This window comes from Phoca vitulina, unplaced genomic scaffold (assembly GCF_004348235.1).
Source record: "Phoca vitulina isolate PV1807 unplaced genomic scaffold, GSC_HSeal_1.0 scaffold29, whole genome shotgun sequence".
Classification (NCBI taxonomy): domain Eukaryota; kingdom Metazoa; phylum Chordata; class Mammalia; order Carnivora; family Phocidae; genus Phoca; species Phoca vitulina.
This window is the reverse complement of record NW_022589732.1, coordinates 4,857,279-4,877,344: the sequence shown is the minus strand read 5'-3', so window position 1 is coordinate 4,877,344 and position 20,066 is coordinate 4,857,279. Positions and strand designations below refer to the sequence as shown.

General features: G+C 36.4%; 1 protein-coding gene across 8 annotated transcripts in view; it reads left to right on the top strand.

The window, feature by feature from the left end:
- The window catches only part of JMJD1C (jumonji domain containing 1C), a 338,905-nt gene that overhangs the window by 295,267 nt on the left and 23,572 nt on the right, over positions 1–20,066 (top strand). For all 8 annotated transcript variants that reach the window (XM_032423900.1, XM_032423899.1, XM_032423906.1 and 5 more), the window contains 7 exons: positions 52–244; positions 366–2,056; positions 6,300–6,472; positions 6,955–9,164; positions 13,540–13,741; positions 15,923–16,137; positions 17,081–17,233. In XM_032423900.1, coding sequence (XP_032279791.1) covers positions 52–244; positions 366–2,056; positions 6,300–6,472; positions 6,955–9,164; positions 13,540–13,741; positions 15,923–16,137; positions 17,081–17,233 — 4,837 coding nt within the window. The remainder of the gene's footprint in view (positions 1–51; positions 245–365; positions 2,057–6,299; positions 6,473–6,954; positions 9,165–13,539; positions 13,742–15,922; positions 16,138–17,080; positions 17,234–20,066) is intronic.

Here is a 20,066-nt window from a genome sequence, read left to right as displayed (position 1 = left end):
TACTTAGGATCAGGTAGTAAATAATCATTGTTAAACTGGTTATTTTTTTAGGGTCATTATACACGTGCCCAAGCAAACAGTCCCAGACCAGCAATGAACTCCCAAGCTGCTGTACCAAAACAGAATACACACCAGCAACAGCAACAAAGAAATATTCGTCCAAGTAAGAGGAAGGGCTCAGATAGCAGTATACCAGATGAAGAGAAGATGAAGGAGGAAAAGTATGATTATATAGCACGAGGAGGTAGTACTCATTTTTCTTTTTAAGGGAATGAGAATAAATAAAACAAAAATACTTATAAGATGTACTTATTTAATATTTTAATTATGAAAAATAAAACTGTTCCTTTTTTAAAATTTTACAGAAAATCCTAAAGGGAAAAACAAACAGTTGATGAATAAAAGAAGGAAACCTGAGGAGGATGAAAAGAAACTAAATATGAAAAGACTACGAACCGACAATGTTTCAGACTTTTCTGAGAGCAGTGACTCAGAAAATTCAAATAAGAGAATGATAAATAATTCCTCAGAGCAGAAGCCAGAGAATGAGTGGAAAAATAAAAACACTTCAAAGATTAATGGAGAAGAAGGAAAATCCCAGAATAATGAGAAGGTAGGAGAAGAGACACTAATACTAGATAGCCAGCCTCCCTGGGATCAAATACAGGAAGATAAAAAACATGAAGAAGCAGAGAAGCAGAAGTCTGTTGACTCTCAGCTTCAAGAAAAAATGATTATTCATTCATCAGAGCAGGCCACACTTTCTGATCATAATCCTAATAATGATTTACTTCATAAGGAATGCAGTATGGAAAAAACACATACAGTGGAATTATTACCAAAGGAGAAGTTTGTATCCAGACCACCCACACCAAAATGTGTTATTGATATTACGAATGACACTAGTTCAGAAAAGGTGGCTCCGGAAAACTCAAGTACCTTTGGCCTTCAGACACTTCAGAAAATGGATCCTAATGTTAGTGATTCAAAACATTCTATTGCAAATGCAAAATACTTGGAGACAGCAAAACAAGATTCTGATCAGAGCTGGGTCAGTGATGTAGTTAAAGTAGATTTAACCCAATCAAATGTTAGAAGTGCTTCCTCAGGAAACGATCACCTGAATATGGAAAAAGAGAAAAATCAGTATGTCTCTTACATGTCTTCTCTAAGTGCAGTTTCTGTCACGGAAGATAAGCTGCATAAGCGAAGCCCACCCCCAGAGACAGTAAAATCTAAACTTAATACTTCAGTAGATGCTCACAAGACAAAATCGAATCCCTCACCTGAAGTTATTAAACCCAAAATTACCCATTCTCCTGATTCTATAAAGTCTAAGGCCACTTATGTGAACAACCAAGCTGCTGGTGAGAGAAGACTAGCAAATAAGATCGAACATGAGTTATCAAGATGCAGTTTTCATTCAGTTCCTACTCGAGGCAGTACATTGGAAGCTACAAAGAGCCCGCTTATTATTGATAAAAATGAGCATTTCACAGTTTACAGAGATCCTGCACTTGTTGGGTCAGAAACAGGAGCTAATCACATTTCACCTTTCTTAAACCAGCATCCCTTTCCTCTTCATTCTTCATCCCATAGAACCTGTTTAAATCCAGGTACCCATCACCCAGCCTTAACTCCTGCACCCCACTTACTTGCTGGATCATCCAGTCAAACTCCATTACCTACCATTAACACACACCCTCTGACTAGTGGTCCACACCATTCTGTTCATCACCCTCATTTACTTCCTGCCGTGTTACCTGGAGTGCCTACTGCCTCCCTACTTGGTGGCCACCCACGACTAGAGACTGCTCATGCCAGCAGCTTGAGCCACTTAGCGTTAGCACACCAGCAACAGCAACAGTTGTTACAGCACCAGTCACCTCATCTTCTTGGACAAGCCCATCCTTCTGCTTCATATAATCAGCTTGGACTTTATCCAATTATTTGGCAATATCCTAATGGAACACATGCATACTCAGGACTTGGTCTACCTTCTTCAAAGTGGGTTCACCCAGAAAATGCAGTTAATGCTGAATCTTCATTAAGGAGGGTAAGTTACAGTGTGGTTTGCCACATATCAATATATACTTACTAATCACATTTTATTATAATAAAATGTGTTAGAATTTTTCAAACACTTATTTTTCCAATTACGGTGAAACTTTTGATACTTTGTAACTTTGGAACCATGGAAGCTGAAATCTCAGAAAAGCCTATTTATTTTAAAAAGCCAATTTAAAGAAGTAAAACTTCTTAGATTGCTTTTGACATATCTGTTATGAAGAATGTCTTCATAACTAATTATGGTACCTATCTGTAATTATTTTGCTCAGCTAAATTCCTAGAAGTGAAATTTGTAGATTAAAATTTATATCAAATTGTAAGGCTTCTGATACATATCATCATCTTACTGTTTTTTTAAAGTGGGTGGGAAGAGGGGGAGAGAGAATCTTAAGTAGGCTCCATGCGCAGCACAGAGCCCAATGCAGGGCTTGATCTCACAACCCTAAGATCATGACCTGAGCCAAAATAGAGTTGGACACTTTGAGCCACCCAGGCTCCCCATCATCAAATTATTTTTAAGACAGATTGTTATATTCACCAGTTAGATATATTGATGGTCTGTTACAAGCTATGATTCTCTGAGGCCCTTGTTCTTGTAAGGGTGCCTAGGTTGGAGACTTCTGGTATTTGGGAGTAAAGTTAGGGCTGAGATCCTGCCAACATCAAATATGAGGAATGTTGTGGAAGGTGGTGGTATAGAGAGCTCTTACTCCTTCATGAGCTAATGTGGTTTCTCTAGCCAAATTTGTTTTCATACTAAGAAATGATTGTTGAGGAGCACCTGGGTGGCTCAGTCAGGTAAGCATCTGCCTTTGGCTCAGGTCGTGATCCCATGGTCCTGGGATGGAGCTCCACGTTGGGCTCCCTGCCCAGTGGGGAGTCTGTTTCTCCCTCTCCCTCTGCCTCTGTCCCCAACTCGTGCTCACTCTTCCTCTCTCTTTCTCAAGTAAATAAATAAAATCTTTAAAAAGAAAAAAATGCCTGGGTGGCTCAGTTGGTTAAGCATCTGCCTTCCGCTCAGGTCATGATCCTAGGGTCCTGGGATCGAGTTCCACATCAGGCTCTTTGCTCAGTGCAGAGCCTTCTCCCTCTGCCCCTCTCCCTGCTTGTAGTCATTCTCTCTCTCTCTCTCTCTCTCACACAAATAAATAAAATCTTAAAAAAAAAAAAGAAAAGAAAATAAATGATTGTTGAGGGCATTACCACCCCCATTATCAAAAATAGTGAGAATCGGTGTCATAAACTCTAGGACACAACTTAGTTGTTGGTGCAGCCCAGATTGCTCTTCAAGTATCCCCCCAGAATCTTTTTTTTAAACACTATTTATTTTTATTGTGGTAAAAAGCAACTAACATTAAATTTACCATCCTAATCATTTTTAAGTGTGCAGTTTAGTAGTGTTAAGTATATTCACATTGTTGTGCAACAAATCTCCAGAACATTTTCATCTTGCAAAACTGAAACTTTATACCCATTAAGCACTAATTCCCTTTCCTCTTTCCCCCATTTCTTGGCCAACCACCTTTCTACTTTGTTTCTGTGATAGATAATTCATTTGATGGAATCATACAGTATTTGTCCTCTTGTGGCTTCTTTCATGTAGCATAATAGCTTTGATGTTCATTATATGCATGTACCACATTTTCTTTATACATTTGTCAATGGACTTTGGGTTACTTTCACCCCTGGACTATGATGGATAGTGCTCCAGTGAACTTGTGTATTTTTGACCTCCTTCTCATTTGAGCAAGATGTACAGTAAATATGTTGGGGGTGGCAATTTGGAAGGTAATGCTAGTGAGCTTCTCACTTCAGAGATAATACTGCTTATGTAGAGCCTTGGTAATAGATGCAAGGGTGGTGTTCCTCATGCCAAAAGTTTGTCAGAGGAATTGTTATATTCTGGGTAGCAGCGATGACAATAGATTATAGTAATGAGTCCTTTCTTGATTCCCAAGTTGTGATTGTTGCCCTTGGTGGAAAGGGGCATCAAATGGTTAGTGGTGCAAGATAGAGTTCTAATAGTTTTGAATGGTATTTTGTATGGTTTAATCCCATAACAAGTATCAACTCTTTTAGGCTCCACTTCTGTATGAGCTTTGGCCTTCTTTAACACAATCACCAGTAAACTGCACAATTTATTCTGCACTAGTGTCCCCATATTCAATGCTGGCAGGATTTCAATTCTAGAAGAATTGTGCTTACATTGATCCTGATCCATAAGCTTCCCATGTCCATTCTTGATGGTGCTATTGAACTTGTGGTAGGTGGAATCTTACTGGAACGTTATGTAGTTGATGTCAATGAAGAGTCACTAATTACTACAATATCCTCCTTGCCATTATTGAAAGCAGGTCTGGTGACCCTAGTGCCTAATACGTCCACATTTTTACTCTGACCCTTCACTCTCGTGTCATGAATGTTAGGTGCAACTGATACTGGACAAAGACAGGCTAGAAGAATACATGAGCTGGCAAATAGTTTTGAGTCTTCTTCCGTAATTTCCCAACCCTGAAAAACCAATCTAAGTAACTGTTAGAACTGGCTTGGGTAGGATTTTCTCTCAGTATATGTCATTCTAGCCTCCATGTATATAAGGGCATAAAATGTTTTATTAACTGGTCATAAACTTATTAAACTAAAAACAAGCATGTGAAATTTTCATTTGTTATGTAAAATTATAAAGGAGTATATTTAACATTTTGAGCAAAAATGAAGATCTCTTAACCCTAATATTGTGAGAAATAAAGAAAAAATTAGGAAATACTTTTTAATGATATCTTATAGTCAAAAATTTATCATTACCATAATTGATTGCAACTTAATACTTCTGGATCATGTAGAACTGAGGCCTTTTAAACATATTTGAGGGGTGCTTGGGTGGCTCAGTCGTTAAGCGTCTGCCTTCAGCTCAGGTCATGATCCCAGGGTCCTGGGATCGAGCTCTGCATCGGGCTCCTTGCTCCACGGGAGGCCTGCTTCTCCCTCTCCCACTTCCCCTGCTTGTGTTCCCTCTCTTACTGTGTCTCTCTCTGTCAAATAAATAAATAAATAAAAATCTTTAAAAAAAAAATATTTGAATGATCCTTATGCATGTGTATATATATATTTTTTCTCTAATGTGAGATTTGTGCTTTATAATATATATTTTTAATCTAAGCAGTTTTACAGCAGCATGTTTTTGGTGTGATATATTGCTTTTGCATTATCACTTTGAGATGTAAAATTTACTCTCTTTGTTAAAACCAAAGGGGATTATATTTTCTCAATATTGCCTCAATGTATAACTCCACAAAGTATGTTCTGAAAAAATGTCAGTGTATCATAGTATGGAAACCATCCTTAAGCATGTAATTAGAGAGTTTTAAATATCAACATAGAGATCAGTGTCACCAAATATTCAGAATGAGAAAGGCAGCATATGGATATGGAAAAAATTAATTTTATTGCACTTCCACACCTCCTAAGTTTAATGGTCCAACAGTGTTTTATAGCTTATAGTGAAACACGGAGTACAAGTGGGCTTTGAAAATATAATCTTCTGTCTATTCTAAGTAAATTGTTACATTGGAAGAAGTTGTTTATTTTTGACAACAAAAATTGGCAAATGAACTTGATATCTCTGTTTCTGGTTGCATGTACTTTAAGAATAACAAATTCTGGTTTTTGTATTAGCAATATGCTTTTGGTATTAGAATGACTGGAAATCTGATGAACTAGGCTTTCTGGGGCGTCTGGGTGGCTCAGATGGTTAAGCGTCTGCGTTCGGCTCGGGTCATGATCCCAGGGTCCTGGGATTGAGTCCCACATCGGGCTCCTGGCTCAGCGGGGAGCCTGCTTCTCCCTCTCCCTCTGCCTCTCTCCCTGCCCATGCTCTCTCTCTCTGTATCTCTGTGTTTCAAATGAATAAATAAAACCTTTAAAAAAAAAAAAAACAACTAGGCTTTCTGTACATTTATAAGTTAAAGGCAGTGTTTCAAGATCTACAGTCAGTAAAATAAACAACAAATTTTTGGAAATTACTATTTTGATGCTGATTGATTTTCTCCATCATATGGAAAAATCCATATAATTATGTTATTTATTTGTCTGAGTACTTTTCATAAGATGCATTTAGAAGAAGTCACATGCTTCATAAATATGCATTATAGTCCTGCTATGATATTGTGTTTAGCTTTTTCTAGTAACTGAAGTCTGATATATATATATATATATATTTTGTTAAATAGAATTCTCCCAGTCCTTGGTTACATCAACCCACCCCTGTGACCTCAGCAGATGGTATTGGATTACTTAGTCACATTCCTGTCAGACCTTCCAGTGCAGAGCCTCATCGGTCTCTTAAAATTACAGCACATTCCAGTCCACCATTGACAAAAAGTTTAATAGATCACCATAAAGAGTAAGTTCACTAATGCTTAAAACTTAAAAATACCTTGTCTTTTATAGTTTTTCTTAATTCACTTTCTAAACAGGTAATTTTAAGTTAATAAACATCTTAAAAGTAGGCTTTGAATAAGTACTGTTCTTTCCATTTTGATATATCTTCTGATTTACTCAGGAGTATTAAAGTAAATGCAAAGTGGGTGCCTGGGTGTCTCAGTCGGTTAAGCGGCTGCCTTCGGCTTGGGTCATGATCCCAGGGTCCTGGGATCAAGTCCCGCATCGGGCTCCCTGCTTGGCGGGGAGTCTGCTTCTCCCTCTGCCTCTGCCATTCCGACCCCCCTACTTGTGCTCTCTCACTGTCAAATAAATAAAAGATTTTATAAAAAAATAAAGTAAATGCAAAGTTGTGTTTTACTTTCATAATATTGCATAGATGCTATCTTCATATCATGCAAGAAAAAGTTGTTACAGAAACCTTTATGTTTATTTTCTTTACAGAGAATTGGAGAGGAAAGCTTTTATTGAACCATTACGTTCTGTTGCATCCACATCAGCAAAGAATGACCTGGATCTAAACAGGTCACAGACTGGAAAAGATGGTCTATTGCATAGACATTTTGTGGATCCTGTACTGAATCAATTACAGAGACAACCCCAGGAGACTGGAGAGAGATTACACAAATATAAGGAGGAACACCGTCGAATCCTTCAAGAAAGTATTGATGTAGCTCCCTTCACAACTAAAATCAAGGGGCTTGAGGGTGAGAGGGATAATTATTCCAGAGTACCGTTGTCATCTTCTAGCCCTAAAAGCCATGTCATCATCAAACAAGACAAAGATGTAGAATGCTCAGTATCAGATCTTTATAAAATGAAGCACTCGGTGCCTCAGAGTTTGCCTCAAAGTAACTATTTCACTACATTGTCTAATAGTGTGGTCAACGAACCACCAAGGTCATATCCATCCAAAGAGGTTTCAAATATTTACACTGAAAAACAGAGTAATTCTGTTGCAGCAGCAGCTAATCCTCAAACTCTGACTTCATTTATATCATCTCTTTCAAAGCCTCCACCTTTAATTAAACACCAACCAGAAAGTGAAGGTTTAGCAGGCAAGATACCAGAACATCTTCCCCATCAAATTGCTTCTCACTCAGTAACAACTTTCAGAAATGATTGTAGGAGTCCTACCCATTTGACAGTTTCTTCTACAAATGCACTCCGGAGCATGCCTGCTTTACATAGGGCACCAGTATTTCATCCACCAATCCACCACAGCCTGGAAAGAAAGGAAAGCAACTATAGTAGTCTTTCCCCTCCAACTTTAACCCCGGTCATGCCTGTAAATGCTGGTGGGAAAGTTCAAGAATCACAAAAGCCTCCAACTCTAATTCCAGAGCCAAAAGACTCTCAGGCAAATTTTAAGAATTCTTCTGAACAAAGTTTGTCAGAAATGTGGAAATCTAATAATAACCTCAGCAAAGAGAAAGCTGAATGGCATGTGGAGAAAAGCAGTGGAAAGTCACAGGCTGCTATGGCATCTGTCATTGTACGTCCACCATCTAGTACAAAACCTGAGAGCGTGCCAGCAATGCAGTTAGCTTCCAAAGATCGAGTTAGTGAAAGATCTTCAACTGGGGTAAATCAAACAGATTGCCTCAAACCAGCAGAAGCTGGAGAGACTGGAAGAATCATTCTGCCAAGTGTGAATTCAGACAGTGCTCACATAAAATCTGAAAAAAATGTCCAGGCTGTCTCCCAGGGCAGTGTTCCCAGTTCAGTCATGTCTGCTGCAAATACAATGTGTAATACCAAAACGGATGTATTCACATCTGCTGCCACTACCACTAGTGTTTCCAGCTGGGGTGGTTCAGAAATAATTTACTCTTTATCAAATACCATTTTGGCCTCTAAATCCTTAGAATGTACCTCTTCAAAAAGCGTCAGTCATTCAGTGGCTCATATACAAGAATGCAGGGTCAGCACCACAGCTCCAGTTACACCAGCCAGTAGTCAGACAGGAAGTGCTGTTCAGCCCAGCTCTGGGTTCTCAGGCACAACTGATTTTATCCATTTAAAAAAGCACAAGGCAGCATTGGCTGCAGCTCAATATAAAAGTAGTAATGTTAGTGAGACTGAGCCTAATGCTGTGAAAAATCAGACATCTTCAACCTCCCCTCTCTTGGATAGCACTGTAGTCTGTAGTACAATAAACAAAGCGAACTCTGTAGGAAATGGGCAAGCATCCCAGACAACTCAACCTAACTACCATACTAAGCTGAAAAAGGCCTGGCTTACTAGACACTCAGAGGAAGATAAAAATACTAATAAAATGGAAAATTCAGGGAATTCTGTATCAGAAATTATTAAGCCATGTTCTGTCAATTTAATAGCCTCTACATCTAATGATATACAAAATAGTGTGGATAGTAAGATCATAGTTGATAAATACGTAAAAGATGATAAAGTCAGTAGGAGAAAAGCCAAAAGAACTTATGAATCTGGCTCTGAAAGTGGAGACTCAGATGAAAGTGAAAGCAAGTCAGAGCAAAGGACTAAGAGGCAACCTAAGCCAACTTACAAAAAGAAGCAAAATGATTTGCAGAAGAGAAAAGGTGAAATAGAAGATGATTTAAAACCCAATGGGGTTCTCAGCAGGAGTGCCAAAGAAAAAAGTAAATTGAAATTGCAGAGCAACAGTAATAGTGGTAAGTTAATTACTTTTTTTTTATCTCACGTAAAATGGGCTGTACGTGAAATAATGGTGTCTTTCTCAAAAGATTAATGAGCTAACAGGCATCTTTTGACTTTGTTTGCATGCCCTAGTCTATTGTATGTGCTCGTTGACCTCATTTCTGCATTTCCCATGTACCCGTAAAAGGAAATGAGAGACCTCTCTCTCCATATTTAATAGACTTGTAGATACATGTTTTACTTAGCATTCATATTGACAAAAAGCCAATGTGTTACTTAGTAGTTACTCAAAATTTTGACCATGTCTAAGAACTGTTAAAATGCAGTTAAAGCTATCACACCAAAAGAGGATTCCTAATAATTAGGTATTTGCCTTTACCATGATGTAGTTGTAAAAGAAATCCTATTCACGTGTACTTCCTTTAAGTCACTTTTTTAGAAGAAAATTGCTTGCATTAGTATGGATGTGGCCTATTTCTCATAGTGACATTTTTAGAAGAAAATTGCTTCAGTTAGTGTGTTTGTGGCCTGTTTCTCACCCTTTTCTCATCTGGTAACAAAATTGAAGGCTTATTGAGATTACCTTCTATTTAACTAATATTGCTACTCACATAGGAAGTTCTTAACAATGGGTAAAAATTAAATAAAAGCAAGGGATTATGGTTTTGTATGCTCATTTCTATATTCAAGAAGAATTTTCATAAGTAAAAGTTTCAAAACTGAGAATATTTACATTTCATTTGTGGCCTCAGCAGTGCAAAATAAGTGATACTTGCCAGTAGTATTCACTACAAAGGGTTTCTATGTTTTTACTCTAGAAGTAGTTTTTCTCAGTTTGCTTATTTCTTTTTAGGTATGTTGCACAATGCAGAAAGCACTTAATAGTTTCACTATACCTGTGTATTCATCCACATACAATATATGAAATATTGACAATGTGGACATTCAAGAAGTACTTTCACAAGCATTTGGATGCTTGAAGGTTCTTATTTGGGCCTTTTCACTGAATGAGGTTTTTTTCACATGCCTGTGTGGAAACCAGAGGCAAAGTGAAGGAGAGAAAAACAGGAGGATGGAATCATATAGAAAAGGACAGTCAGAAAGTGAAAGACCGAAGGAAAACAAGCTCAACTAGAGACAGAGAGGCTGACAGACTGAAATGCAAATATAGTCAGAAGAAAGAGAGGGAGATTGACATCGGAGGATACTGGATACATGCCATTTATTTGAGTATTGGATTGTGTACAGTGTTGTTTTTTTCTTTCTTGTGTGTTCTACTTCCCCAGTGAATTCTTAAGAGCCTTAGTGTGGTTAGTAATTGTTTTCTTTTCTGTTTCACATAACATTTCCTTTGGTGTTGGGTATACAAATACTTGAGTTAAATTTACAGAAAATGGAGATAGGAATCTTCCAGCTTTTAACACTTAGAAAGCTCTTGTGAAGTTAAATTTATAAAATTAACTCTTAATGAAGTACATATTCTATTTCATTTTGAGACCAAATGTACATGTTCCCAAGAGTTTGAAGACAAAGACTGAAATCAGTACTTTCCCTCCAAGTTGTGACGCCTAGTTAAATCTCTTCCCCGCCCCCCCCCCCTTAGTAGTTAACAGTTAACCTCAGAGAGGGTATTCTAAGCCCCATCTAATCCCAAGTCCAAAATAATAATAAGTGACTGTTAATTGTCATCTGTTAATTATGGCCAGAGTTGTCTAGGCTTTGTTCTGGCTATCTAGAAAAGTTCTCTAAGTTGGGAGTTTATGAATCTAGCTTCCAAACTTTGAGTGGATTATCTATCTCGTGGATTAAATATGACCTTTATTTTTTTAATGCTCATTGGGGTTGTCCTTGCTCATAGTCAAAAAGAGTAAGTTAAGTTTATACTTAGAGAATATAATGTGATTACATACACTGTAATACATGTGTTAATTATATACATATAATGCTATAAAGAAACTTGTGTTTCTTAGTACATTCTAAAGCCAGGTACAATAGATTTTATCTGCTGTTTTGGAATGTCTTCATATCTGTTGTCTTTTCATAACGATAATTAAAAGTTGGCTGTTTTTCTGTGACTAAATTCTTACATAATTTTATTTTATAAACTGAAATTGCCTATCAAACTTCTAAGTCCTGTGATAAACAAAAACAGTGGTTTTACTATAATCAGTTTATTTCTATATCTCAAAAAATATTTTTATAGGTGATGGCATATCAGAGATTAAAGGTTAGCATGTATTTGTTTCCTGTTTTCTTCTTCCCTAGTTTTCTGTTGGCTAGAGCAGCTGTTTGGGGATTTGCTAATAAATTGAGAACTAAGGTTGAAAATATTCTGATGGTAAGAGAAATACTAGGTATTTTTTGTTGACTAAATATCTTATTCTCAAAGTTTAGATTTTAGATGTTGCCAATAAATTAGATATATAGAATTGAAAAATAAAGTTATTTTATTATACAAATACTATTATAGTAATATTAATAAAAGGAGTTAGTTATCGTCATGTGTGGCCTAATTTAGAAGCAAAAATTATAATACCAAAAACTGTCTATATGACCTGGGCCAAGTCTTTGTAATTTATGCATTCATTTAAATTTAAAAAACAGCTCTAAGTGTCTGTTTTGTGTTGCAGAATTGAGATTTGCTTTGAAATGTCTGGTTCTTTATTCTAATACTGTTTAAATGGTTCACAGTGGTATGGTTATCCATACTCTTTGAACTGTTCCATTACCTGGAATGTAAAAGCATATTGGTTAATAGTTGTTTTCTAGTCAAAATAGATTGAATTTAGTTTATTCTAAGTGTAATAAATAAAAAAGTAAATAAATGATTGGAAGCAAGTGTGCCAAGTAAAAATTTATGAGCGGTGTACCATTTTTGTTGTTCATTCTGACTTATAAAAGCTCTGAATTTTTTATACTTCTATAGGGGAAATCTGTCTTATATGCAATGGAGGAGAATTAAAACCCTTTATACAAGGCTTCTGGAAACATTTTATTCCATAAGTGGTTTGTGTGCACTTAATATGTCTTTCTTTAGTGGATTAAGCCAAATGGCTTGCCCTAAGTTAGAAATAGAAGAGGGGGAAACATGTCATTGTAAAGAACCAGGCAGCAGTCCTAAAAGGTCTTAATAACTGGAAGCAGATTTTAAATGGACCATTCTGGAGCTTAAACACAATACTTCCTATGTTAAGATACGTTATCTTGCTGTCATTGTACTACTTACACTATCAGCAGGTAAGTGATAGTGGGAGCTCTTAGAGGTTTGCTACATGTTTCTTCAAGAAATATATAGTCCCAGGAGAATAGTTGTACTGCCTCTTCTCCATCACGCCTGAGTGATTGAAAACACAGGGTAGGAAATATCTTTTAACATGATAGAAATAGCAAATTATGTAAATCTCATACCTGACATACAGATACATTGTAAGTATACTTTTAAGAGTTTGATATTTGCTTGTCCCAACATAGGTTGTTTTTAAATAAACATGCTTTTAATTTTTTAATCTGCTCTGTAGATGAGTGATTACTTGAGCCAGTGTTATTACAACAACTAAGTTCAAGTTAATAAACATGATGGAGCAATGATATAGAGTATAAGTAAATAATTTCTTTTCTTCAAATGTTAGTCATTTGAGGGTTTTTTTTCCTTCAGACTTCTCTGATGCTTTTCTTTCTACCGTCAAAAAGTCAAGTTAATACTGGCTTTTTTATTTTCTTCAAACCCTTTTATTTTCTAAAAGGTACTGTTCCATACAGTAAATTGAACCAAATGGAGGGCATCATCCTGAGGGAAAGATACTAAGAGAAATAGCTTACCCCTCTTCTCTCAAATGTTGGTATTATAAAATTACCACTTAGCTTGTCTTAATGAGACACACTTACCTTGGAGAATCAGATTAAATATTTCAAAACAATACCAGTATGTTTGAATTAACCTGTAGTTTCTAAAAGTATTAACTTTTGGTATTCAGTTCTTCGGGCAAATCTTGAAAGAACTTTCTCCTACATATACCAAATTCCTGTGTAGAAGGGCTATATTTTTAGCTATAGATCACATAGAAAATGAATGATTCCTGTGTTTGCTATTATTACAAATATGAATATTTAATATATAAAGATCTCAGTCAGCTGGAAGATTTACTCAGCTCTGCGTTTCCAGTGTACTGACATAAGAGTTCATTTGATTAATAGAAAGTGAGTAAATAGAAATGCTGCTGTGGACTTTCTGTTATTAATGAGGACCTAGAACTATAATGTCTTTGCTTCTTTTTTACAGTCTTAATATATTGTGACAATTGTGTACTTGTCTTGAATTTTATCTCAAGGAGTGTATGTACTTTTTTAAAAAGTTGTAATCTTGCTAATAATTTCCTACTGGTTTTACAGCTGGCATCCCTCGTTCAGTATTAAAAGATTGGCGTAAAGTCAAGAAGCTGAAGCAAACGGGGGAATCCTTTTTACAGGATGACTCCTGCTGTGAGATAGGGCCTAATTTGCAAAAGTGCCGGGAATGTAGACTTATTCGGAGTAAAAAAGGAGAAGAACCAACTCATTCACCAGTGTTTTGTAGGTTTTACTACTTTAGACGGTAAGTGAAAACACATAATTGGGGAAAAGTATGTTTATTGGATATTGGAAATTATACTACCATTCTGAGGGTCCCTTACAGAGGTGGAAATGAGTCCTTTGAGCTTCCCTATTTCTGAAACATTATAAAAGAGTATTAAACTTTTTTTGTGGTAAATTTAATAATAGCTAACTATGGGACTAAATTCATAATTCATATTGTTACTTGTGTTAATATGGCCTTTCTCTTCTGAGAGATTTACTCATCCTTAATGAGAAATGTTATTATTTTTTCTAGAAAATAATAGGAAACAGCAATTTGTTTTAAGAATTTTTTTAAAGTTTATGTACTTTGACCAAAACAGTGTTGGATTTATATCTGTATATTAGCTAGAAATCACAAATAGTCTGTAAATGTAGGTAAACAATCTAGGCATTAAACTAAAGTCATTGCATTACAATGGACTACCCATACTTTTGTTAAACATATAGCTATGAAAATATGAGTTATGAGAAAAAGGATGTCAGTACCATGTCATGTCACATTTCACAGGTTTTGTAGTAAGTATAAAAACAGCTTGTAGTTGTTACTATCCTACATACTACTGTAATATTAACATTACTAAATAATTCTTCAATACTAAAATCATATATAGACTTGTAAGTTCATCACCATCATCTTCCTAAGAGATTAGGAGACACTTTGCTCTGGTAAATATACCTATGCTCGTGGCCCAGTAGAGACCCCAAGAAATGTATTGGTAGGAACAGAACAGGTTCTGTTTCTTATTTTTACTTCAGGGGCTTTTTAACCAATAATCCCCAAAGGACAGACAACTTTAAAGAATAGATGTAAAAGGTTGTACACATGGAATTGCAGAAAAGATGAACAAGAAATCAAAGAAAAGTTAGTTGGAGTGCCTGGGTGGCCCAGTCATTGGTTTCTTGATTTCAGCTCAGATCATGATCTCGGGTCATGAGATGGAGCCCCGTGTCAGCTCTCTGCTGGGCGTGGAGTCTGCTTAAGATTCTCTCTCTCCTTCTCCCTCTGCCCCTCCCCCCATCCCTCTCTCAAGAAAAAAGGGGGGAAAGCAGGTTTGAAGGAAAGACATGTTCAGATAGAGATAATAGCACAAAGCTGAAGTAAGATGATGGACTATAACAAAGGGAGAAATCTGGTTTAAAAAAAGAAGGAAAGGTTTTAGGTAATAAAAGTATGAGAAAAGGGGGTGGTAAAAGGAAATGTTCTTGGTTTCCATCGGAAAAATAGAGAATGAATTGTAATGAACTGCCGATATCCCCTGATTGAGAGTAAAAAGGGTAAGTACTATGATAACTGAAAAATAACCGCCAACAAAGAAAAGAATGGCAATTTTGCCTTCCATTTACCCTAAAATTTTCTGAATTGAGTAGTTACATGAATTGGATGTCAGAAGCTGAGAGGAACTAAGCACACATAATTGGGTTCCTAATAAACTTTTGAGAATTTCATCCTTGTTCCTCTAAGTCATAAATAGTCATTTTAATTAATGAAAACAATGTATCTGTACTTGGCATTTTTTTTAATCCTCCCAGTGAAAGTCTTGAGGTGATTTAGGGCAGTTTCTTTCCATTTATATATGTATGTATGTATTTATTTAGAGGAAGAGGGGGTACAGAGGAAGAAGCATAGGGAGAAAGAATCTTAAGCAGGCTCCTCGCCCAGCAAGAACCCAACGCGGGGTTTGATCTCAGGACCCTGAGATCATGACGTGAGCCGAAATCAAGAGTCGGACGCTAAACCAACTGAGCCACCCAGGCACCTCAATTTAGGGCATTTTCCACTTAAGAGGTTCTTGATTTAGGTTATGTGTAAAATAACAGCATTACTCTAGGCAGCATTTGGCCAGCATTTTAACTCTTGTCCTCATCAAACACTTGGATTATAGTTTTCATTTGATTGAAAAAATCTTATTTCTTGAAATAACCTAAAATTGGTGCTGCTTATCATTGCCATTTGTGTAACACTATGGGAGTCATTTAAATTTGTTAAATTTAATTAATAATTAAAGTATGTGTGTATATGAAGGACTAACCTATTTTCTTATTTTTTAACATATTTATGTGTTCATAATATAAAAATGTAAATTAATTATAAATTTACAACTTTATAAAACTGGACTTCTGTCTAGGTATCTAATCCTTTTATGTTTTAATATTTCAGATTGTCATTTAGTAAAAATGGAGTGGTTAGAATAGATGGTTTTTCTTCTCCTGACCAATATGATGATGAAGCTATGAGCTTATGGACACATGAAAATTATGATGATGATGAACTAGATGTAGAAACTTCAAAATACATCTTGGATATCATAGGTGATAAGTTCTGTCAGTTAGTAACATCGGAAAAAACAGCTTTGTCCTGGGTGAAAAAGGATGGTAAGGAAGTTAAATATACAAATGTACACATTTCATTTTAAGAATTTCTCTTTCAAGTATACTTAATGGGATTAAGTCCCTGAATTTTACCTGGTCTCATTGATATTTAATTTTGATGACACTTTTTTACATACAGATGCACCTATACGTACTTAAGGTAACATATTTTCCAACTGAGGTTGTAATGAATGGATTATCAGTTCATGAACTCACAATAACATTATGCAGTTTCTACCATTATGACATATAGTTAGCGTCATAGGGATATTTCAGAAGTGAAATGGGGAAATTTCAGCCTTTGCCTGAGAAAGACATAGTCCATACCAATTATTTAAGTTTTTAATCTGCTGTGGTTCATCACAGTCTTTAGAGTTAGATGGATTTGTATTTTTGAATCTCAGATTTACTACTTGCTTTTAACTGTATGACTGTAAAGTGGAATAACTATCTCATAGCTTTGTTTAGAAAGTAGTTAATTATATTTACATATGTAAAGCACCTAACATTAAGTACTCTAAATGTTAGTATGTTAGCTTCTTTTCCTCCCTTTCCCTTAAATCAGTGGTTTGTCCCTCAAGGGATGTGTAACAATGACTGGAGACAATTTTGGTTGTATAACTGCAACGCTGGGGGGAGGTGATAGAGTACTAGCATCTAATGGATGGAGGTCACAGATGACCCTAAATATTCTACATTGCACAGAATAGTCCCTCACAACAGAGAATTATTCAGTCAAAAATCTTAAAAGTGCTAAGGTTGAAAAACTCCATTAGATGTAAATCTTCTGAAGAGAATTACTAATTCAAGAAATTGGTTGATCTTTAGTTAATACATCCTTTGAAGTTCTTGGTTTGCTTTTAAATTTTTGTTTTTGTGTATTTCAGCAAAAATTGTGTGGAAAAGAGCATGTTTGCCTTTAAATTTTTATTTTTCTGTATTTCAGCCAAAATTGCCTGGAAAAGAGCAGTGAGAGGAGTGCGGGAAATGTGTGATGCATGTGAAGCAACATTGTTTAACATTCATTGGGTCTGCCAAAAATGTGGATTTGTGGTCTGCTTAGATTGTTACAAGGCAAAGGAAAGGAAGAGTTCTAGAGGTTGGTTTATAACTCTATATAAATTGAAATTTTTATAATGTTCATTTTCTTTAGGGTCACTCATCTGGAAAATGATATGTGTGTGAGGGTTTTTTATTTTTCCCCTGCTTTCCTTTATTTTGAATATATTACATTAAAGAAGTTTTGTGAAGTTTATTAATGGCCAGATTTTCTAGAATAAAAACTGCATCTACATCCTTTTATCCTCATTAGAAAGATCCACCCTCTCATTTCAAGCAGGTAGTTGTGTTGTTTTTGTTTTTAAGATTTATTTATTTATTTTAGAAAGAATGAGCGGGGTGGGGGTAGGGCAGAGGGAGAAGCCTCAAGTAGACTCCTTGCTGAGCATGGAGCCTGACATGGGGCTCCATCCCATAATCCTGAGACGAAATCAAACGTCAGACATTTAACTGACTGAGCCACCCAGGCACCCCTCAAGCAGGTAGTTCTTTAATGTAGCCCAGTTTAGGATAGGCTTTGCTACTTTCAGATTCCAGTTTTAGGAGCCCGAAGTCCATTCTAGAACCTGTTAATTACATGGTCATGCACATGAGTCATTTAAATTTCATTAAATTTCATTAAAATCGTGTGAACTGATTTTTCTAAATAATTGGTCCATAAAGTTCTTTTTTTTTTCCTTCAAATTTTTATTTAAATCCTAGTTAGTTAACATAGTTAACTGTATAACCAATATTGATTTCCGGAGTAGAATTCAGTGGTTCATCACTTACATGAAACACCCGGTAATCATCACAACAAGGGCCCTCCTTAATATCCATTACCCATCTAGCCCATCCCCTACCCTCCTCCCTCCATCAACCCTCAGTTTGTTCTCTGTCCTTAAGACCATAAAGTTCAAATCAAAACGTTCAAGAGTATGCTTCCATCAGTATCATTTATCCTCTAGTTCTTTGAGAAAGAAGTCTTTATTACATATGAAAGTAGTCTCTGAAGCTGTTATTTCTAATTTCTAGATAAAAATGGCACAAAAACAGGTGTTCTGCATGTTAGTACAGTTGGAGATAATATAAAATGTAAAAAGGAAGTAACTAAATTCACCTTTTCTCATGCTAAAAGTGTTTTTAGAAAAAGTTTATCCAAGGCAAATTTGGAAGTAGCTTCCTAATACTGGTAACCTGAAATTTTTCAGTAATTTGTTTGGGATAAAGTCATCATGAACTGAGAGGATTCAAATTGTGGAAGTATTAGAAGTAAAATCATGTTTAGTGATAGAAACTGTTTAATGTCTAAAAATGATGCATGTCATTTTCATATCCAGGTAACTCTTTTTCAGAATTGTATATCAGATAGATAAATTATGAGTTAGCCATCAGTATCTTTTCCACTGGTAAGGTTACGAAAGCCTTTCTAACTCTTTTTCTTAGACACTGAGCACTTAACCAAAAAGACCCCTGTAGTGGGACATATTTCCAAACATCATGGCTGTGTGTTTCTGAGATATGCAAAAGATAGGAAATATGAGTAAAATGTGAAACTGTAGTAAGGAATGCATTCTAGGGGCTCCTGGGTGGTGCAGTCAGTTAAGTATCCGAATCCGACTTGGTTTTGGCTCAGGTTATGATCTCATGGGTTGTGAGATCCAGCCCCACTTGGCCTCTGCAGTCTGCAGAATCGGCTTGGAACTTTCTCTCCCTCTGTCGCTCCAGTGTACATGCGTGCATGCACACTTCCCCCCACCACACACACCGTAAAATAAATACATAAATATTTTTTTAAAGAAAGGGATGCATTTTAGGCATTTACTATCTTCAAAATTATAAAAATATATTTGGATATTTTCTGTTAATAGGATTGGCTGCACTGTTCATCACATGCATTTTATATTCCTTTTTCCTGGCTCCATATTACTTTTGTTTTCCCTTTGCCTAATTAAAAAATTAATTTATCACATTTTGCTATATTGTATGCATATATATAAGTATGTAGCACTTTTTGAATAAGATAAGGTATGTATAATAAACCTAAATAGTTATGTTGTTATTGATATTCATAGTATTATTAATTTTTTTTTTTTTTTAAAGATTTTATTTATTTGATAGAGAGAGACACAGTGAGAGAGGGAACACAAGCAGGGGGAGTGAGAGAGGGAGAAGCAGGCTTCCCGCCGAGCAGGGAGCCCGATGCGGGGCTCGATCCCAGGACTCCGGGATCATGACCTGAGCTGAAGGCAGACACTTAACGACTGAGCCACCCAGGCGCCCCCATAGTATTATTAATTTTTAAAAGCATAGTCTGTCAGTCACTGTATCTTTTTTTTAGTATAACCTATATGCCTTAAGTTGTATTCTGTTATCTATATATCTATTTCACTGTTAAATATTGTAATAAAATCATTTATCGGTTGTTGCTTTATATAGTGGCAATTAGCATAAGTGTCTAAAATATAAGCAGTTAGAAAACATTTACAGGTTACTGTGTAGGCTCTGGAGGGGAAAGTTAGTTTTTTGTTTTGTTTTGTTCTGTTTTTTAAAGATTTTATTTGAGAGAGCAAGAGAGCACAAGCAGGGGGAGGGGCAGTGGGAGAGGGAGAAGCAGACTCCCGGTTGAGCAGGGAGCCAGATACAGGACTGGATCCCAGGACTCTGGGATCATGACCTGAGCCGAAGGCCAACTCTTAACCGACTGAGCCACCCAGGCACCCCTAGTTGGAAAGCTTTTAAAGAGGGCGCCTGGGTGGCTCAGTTGGTTAAGCGACTGCCTTCGGCTCAGGTCATGATCCTGGAGTCTCCGGATTGAGTCCCGCATCGGGCTCCCTGCTCAGCAGGGAGCCTGCTTCTCCCTCTGACCCTCCCCCCTCTCATGTGCTCTCTCT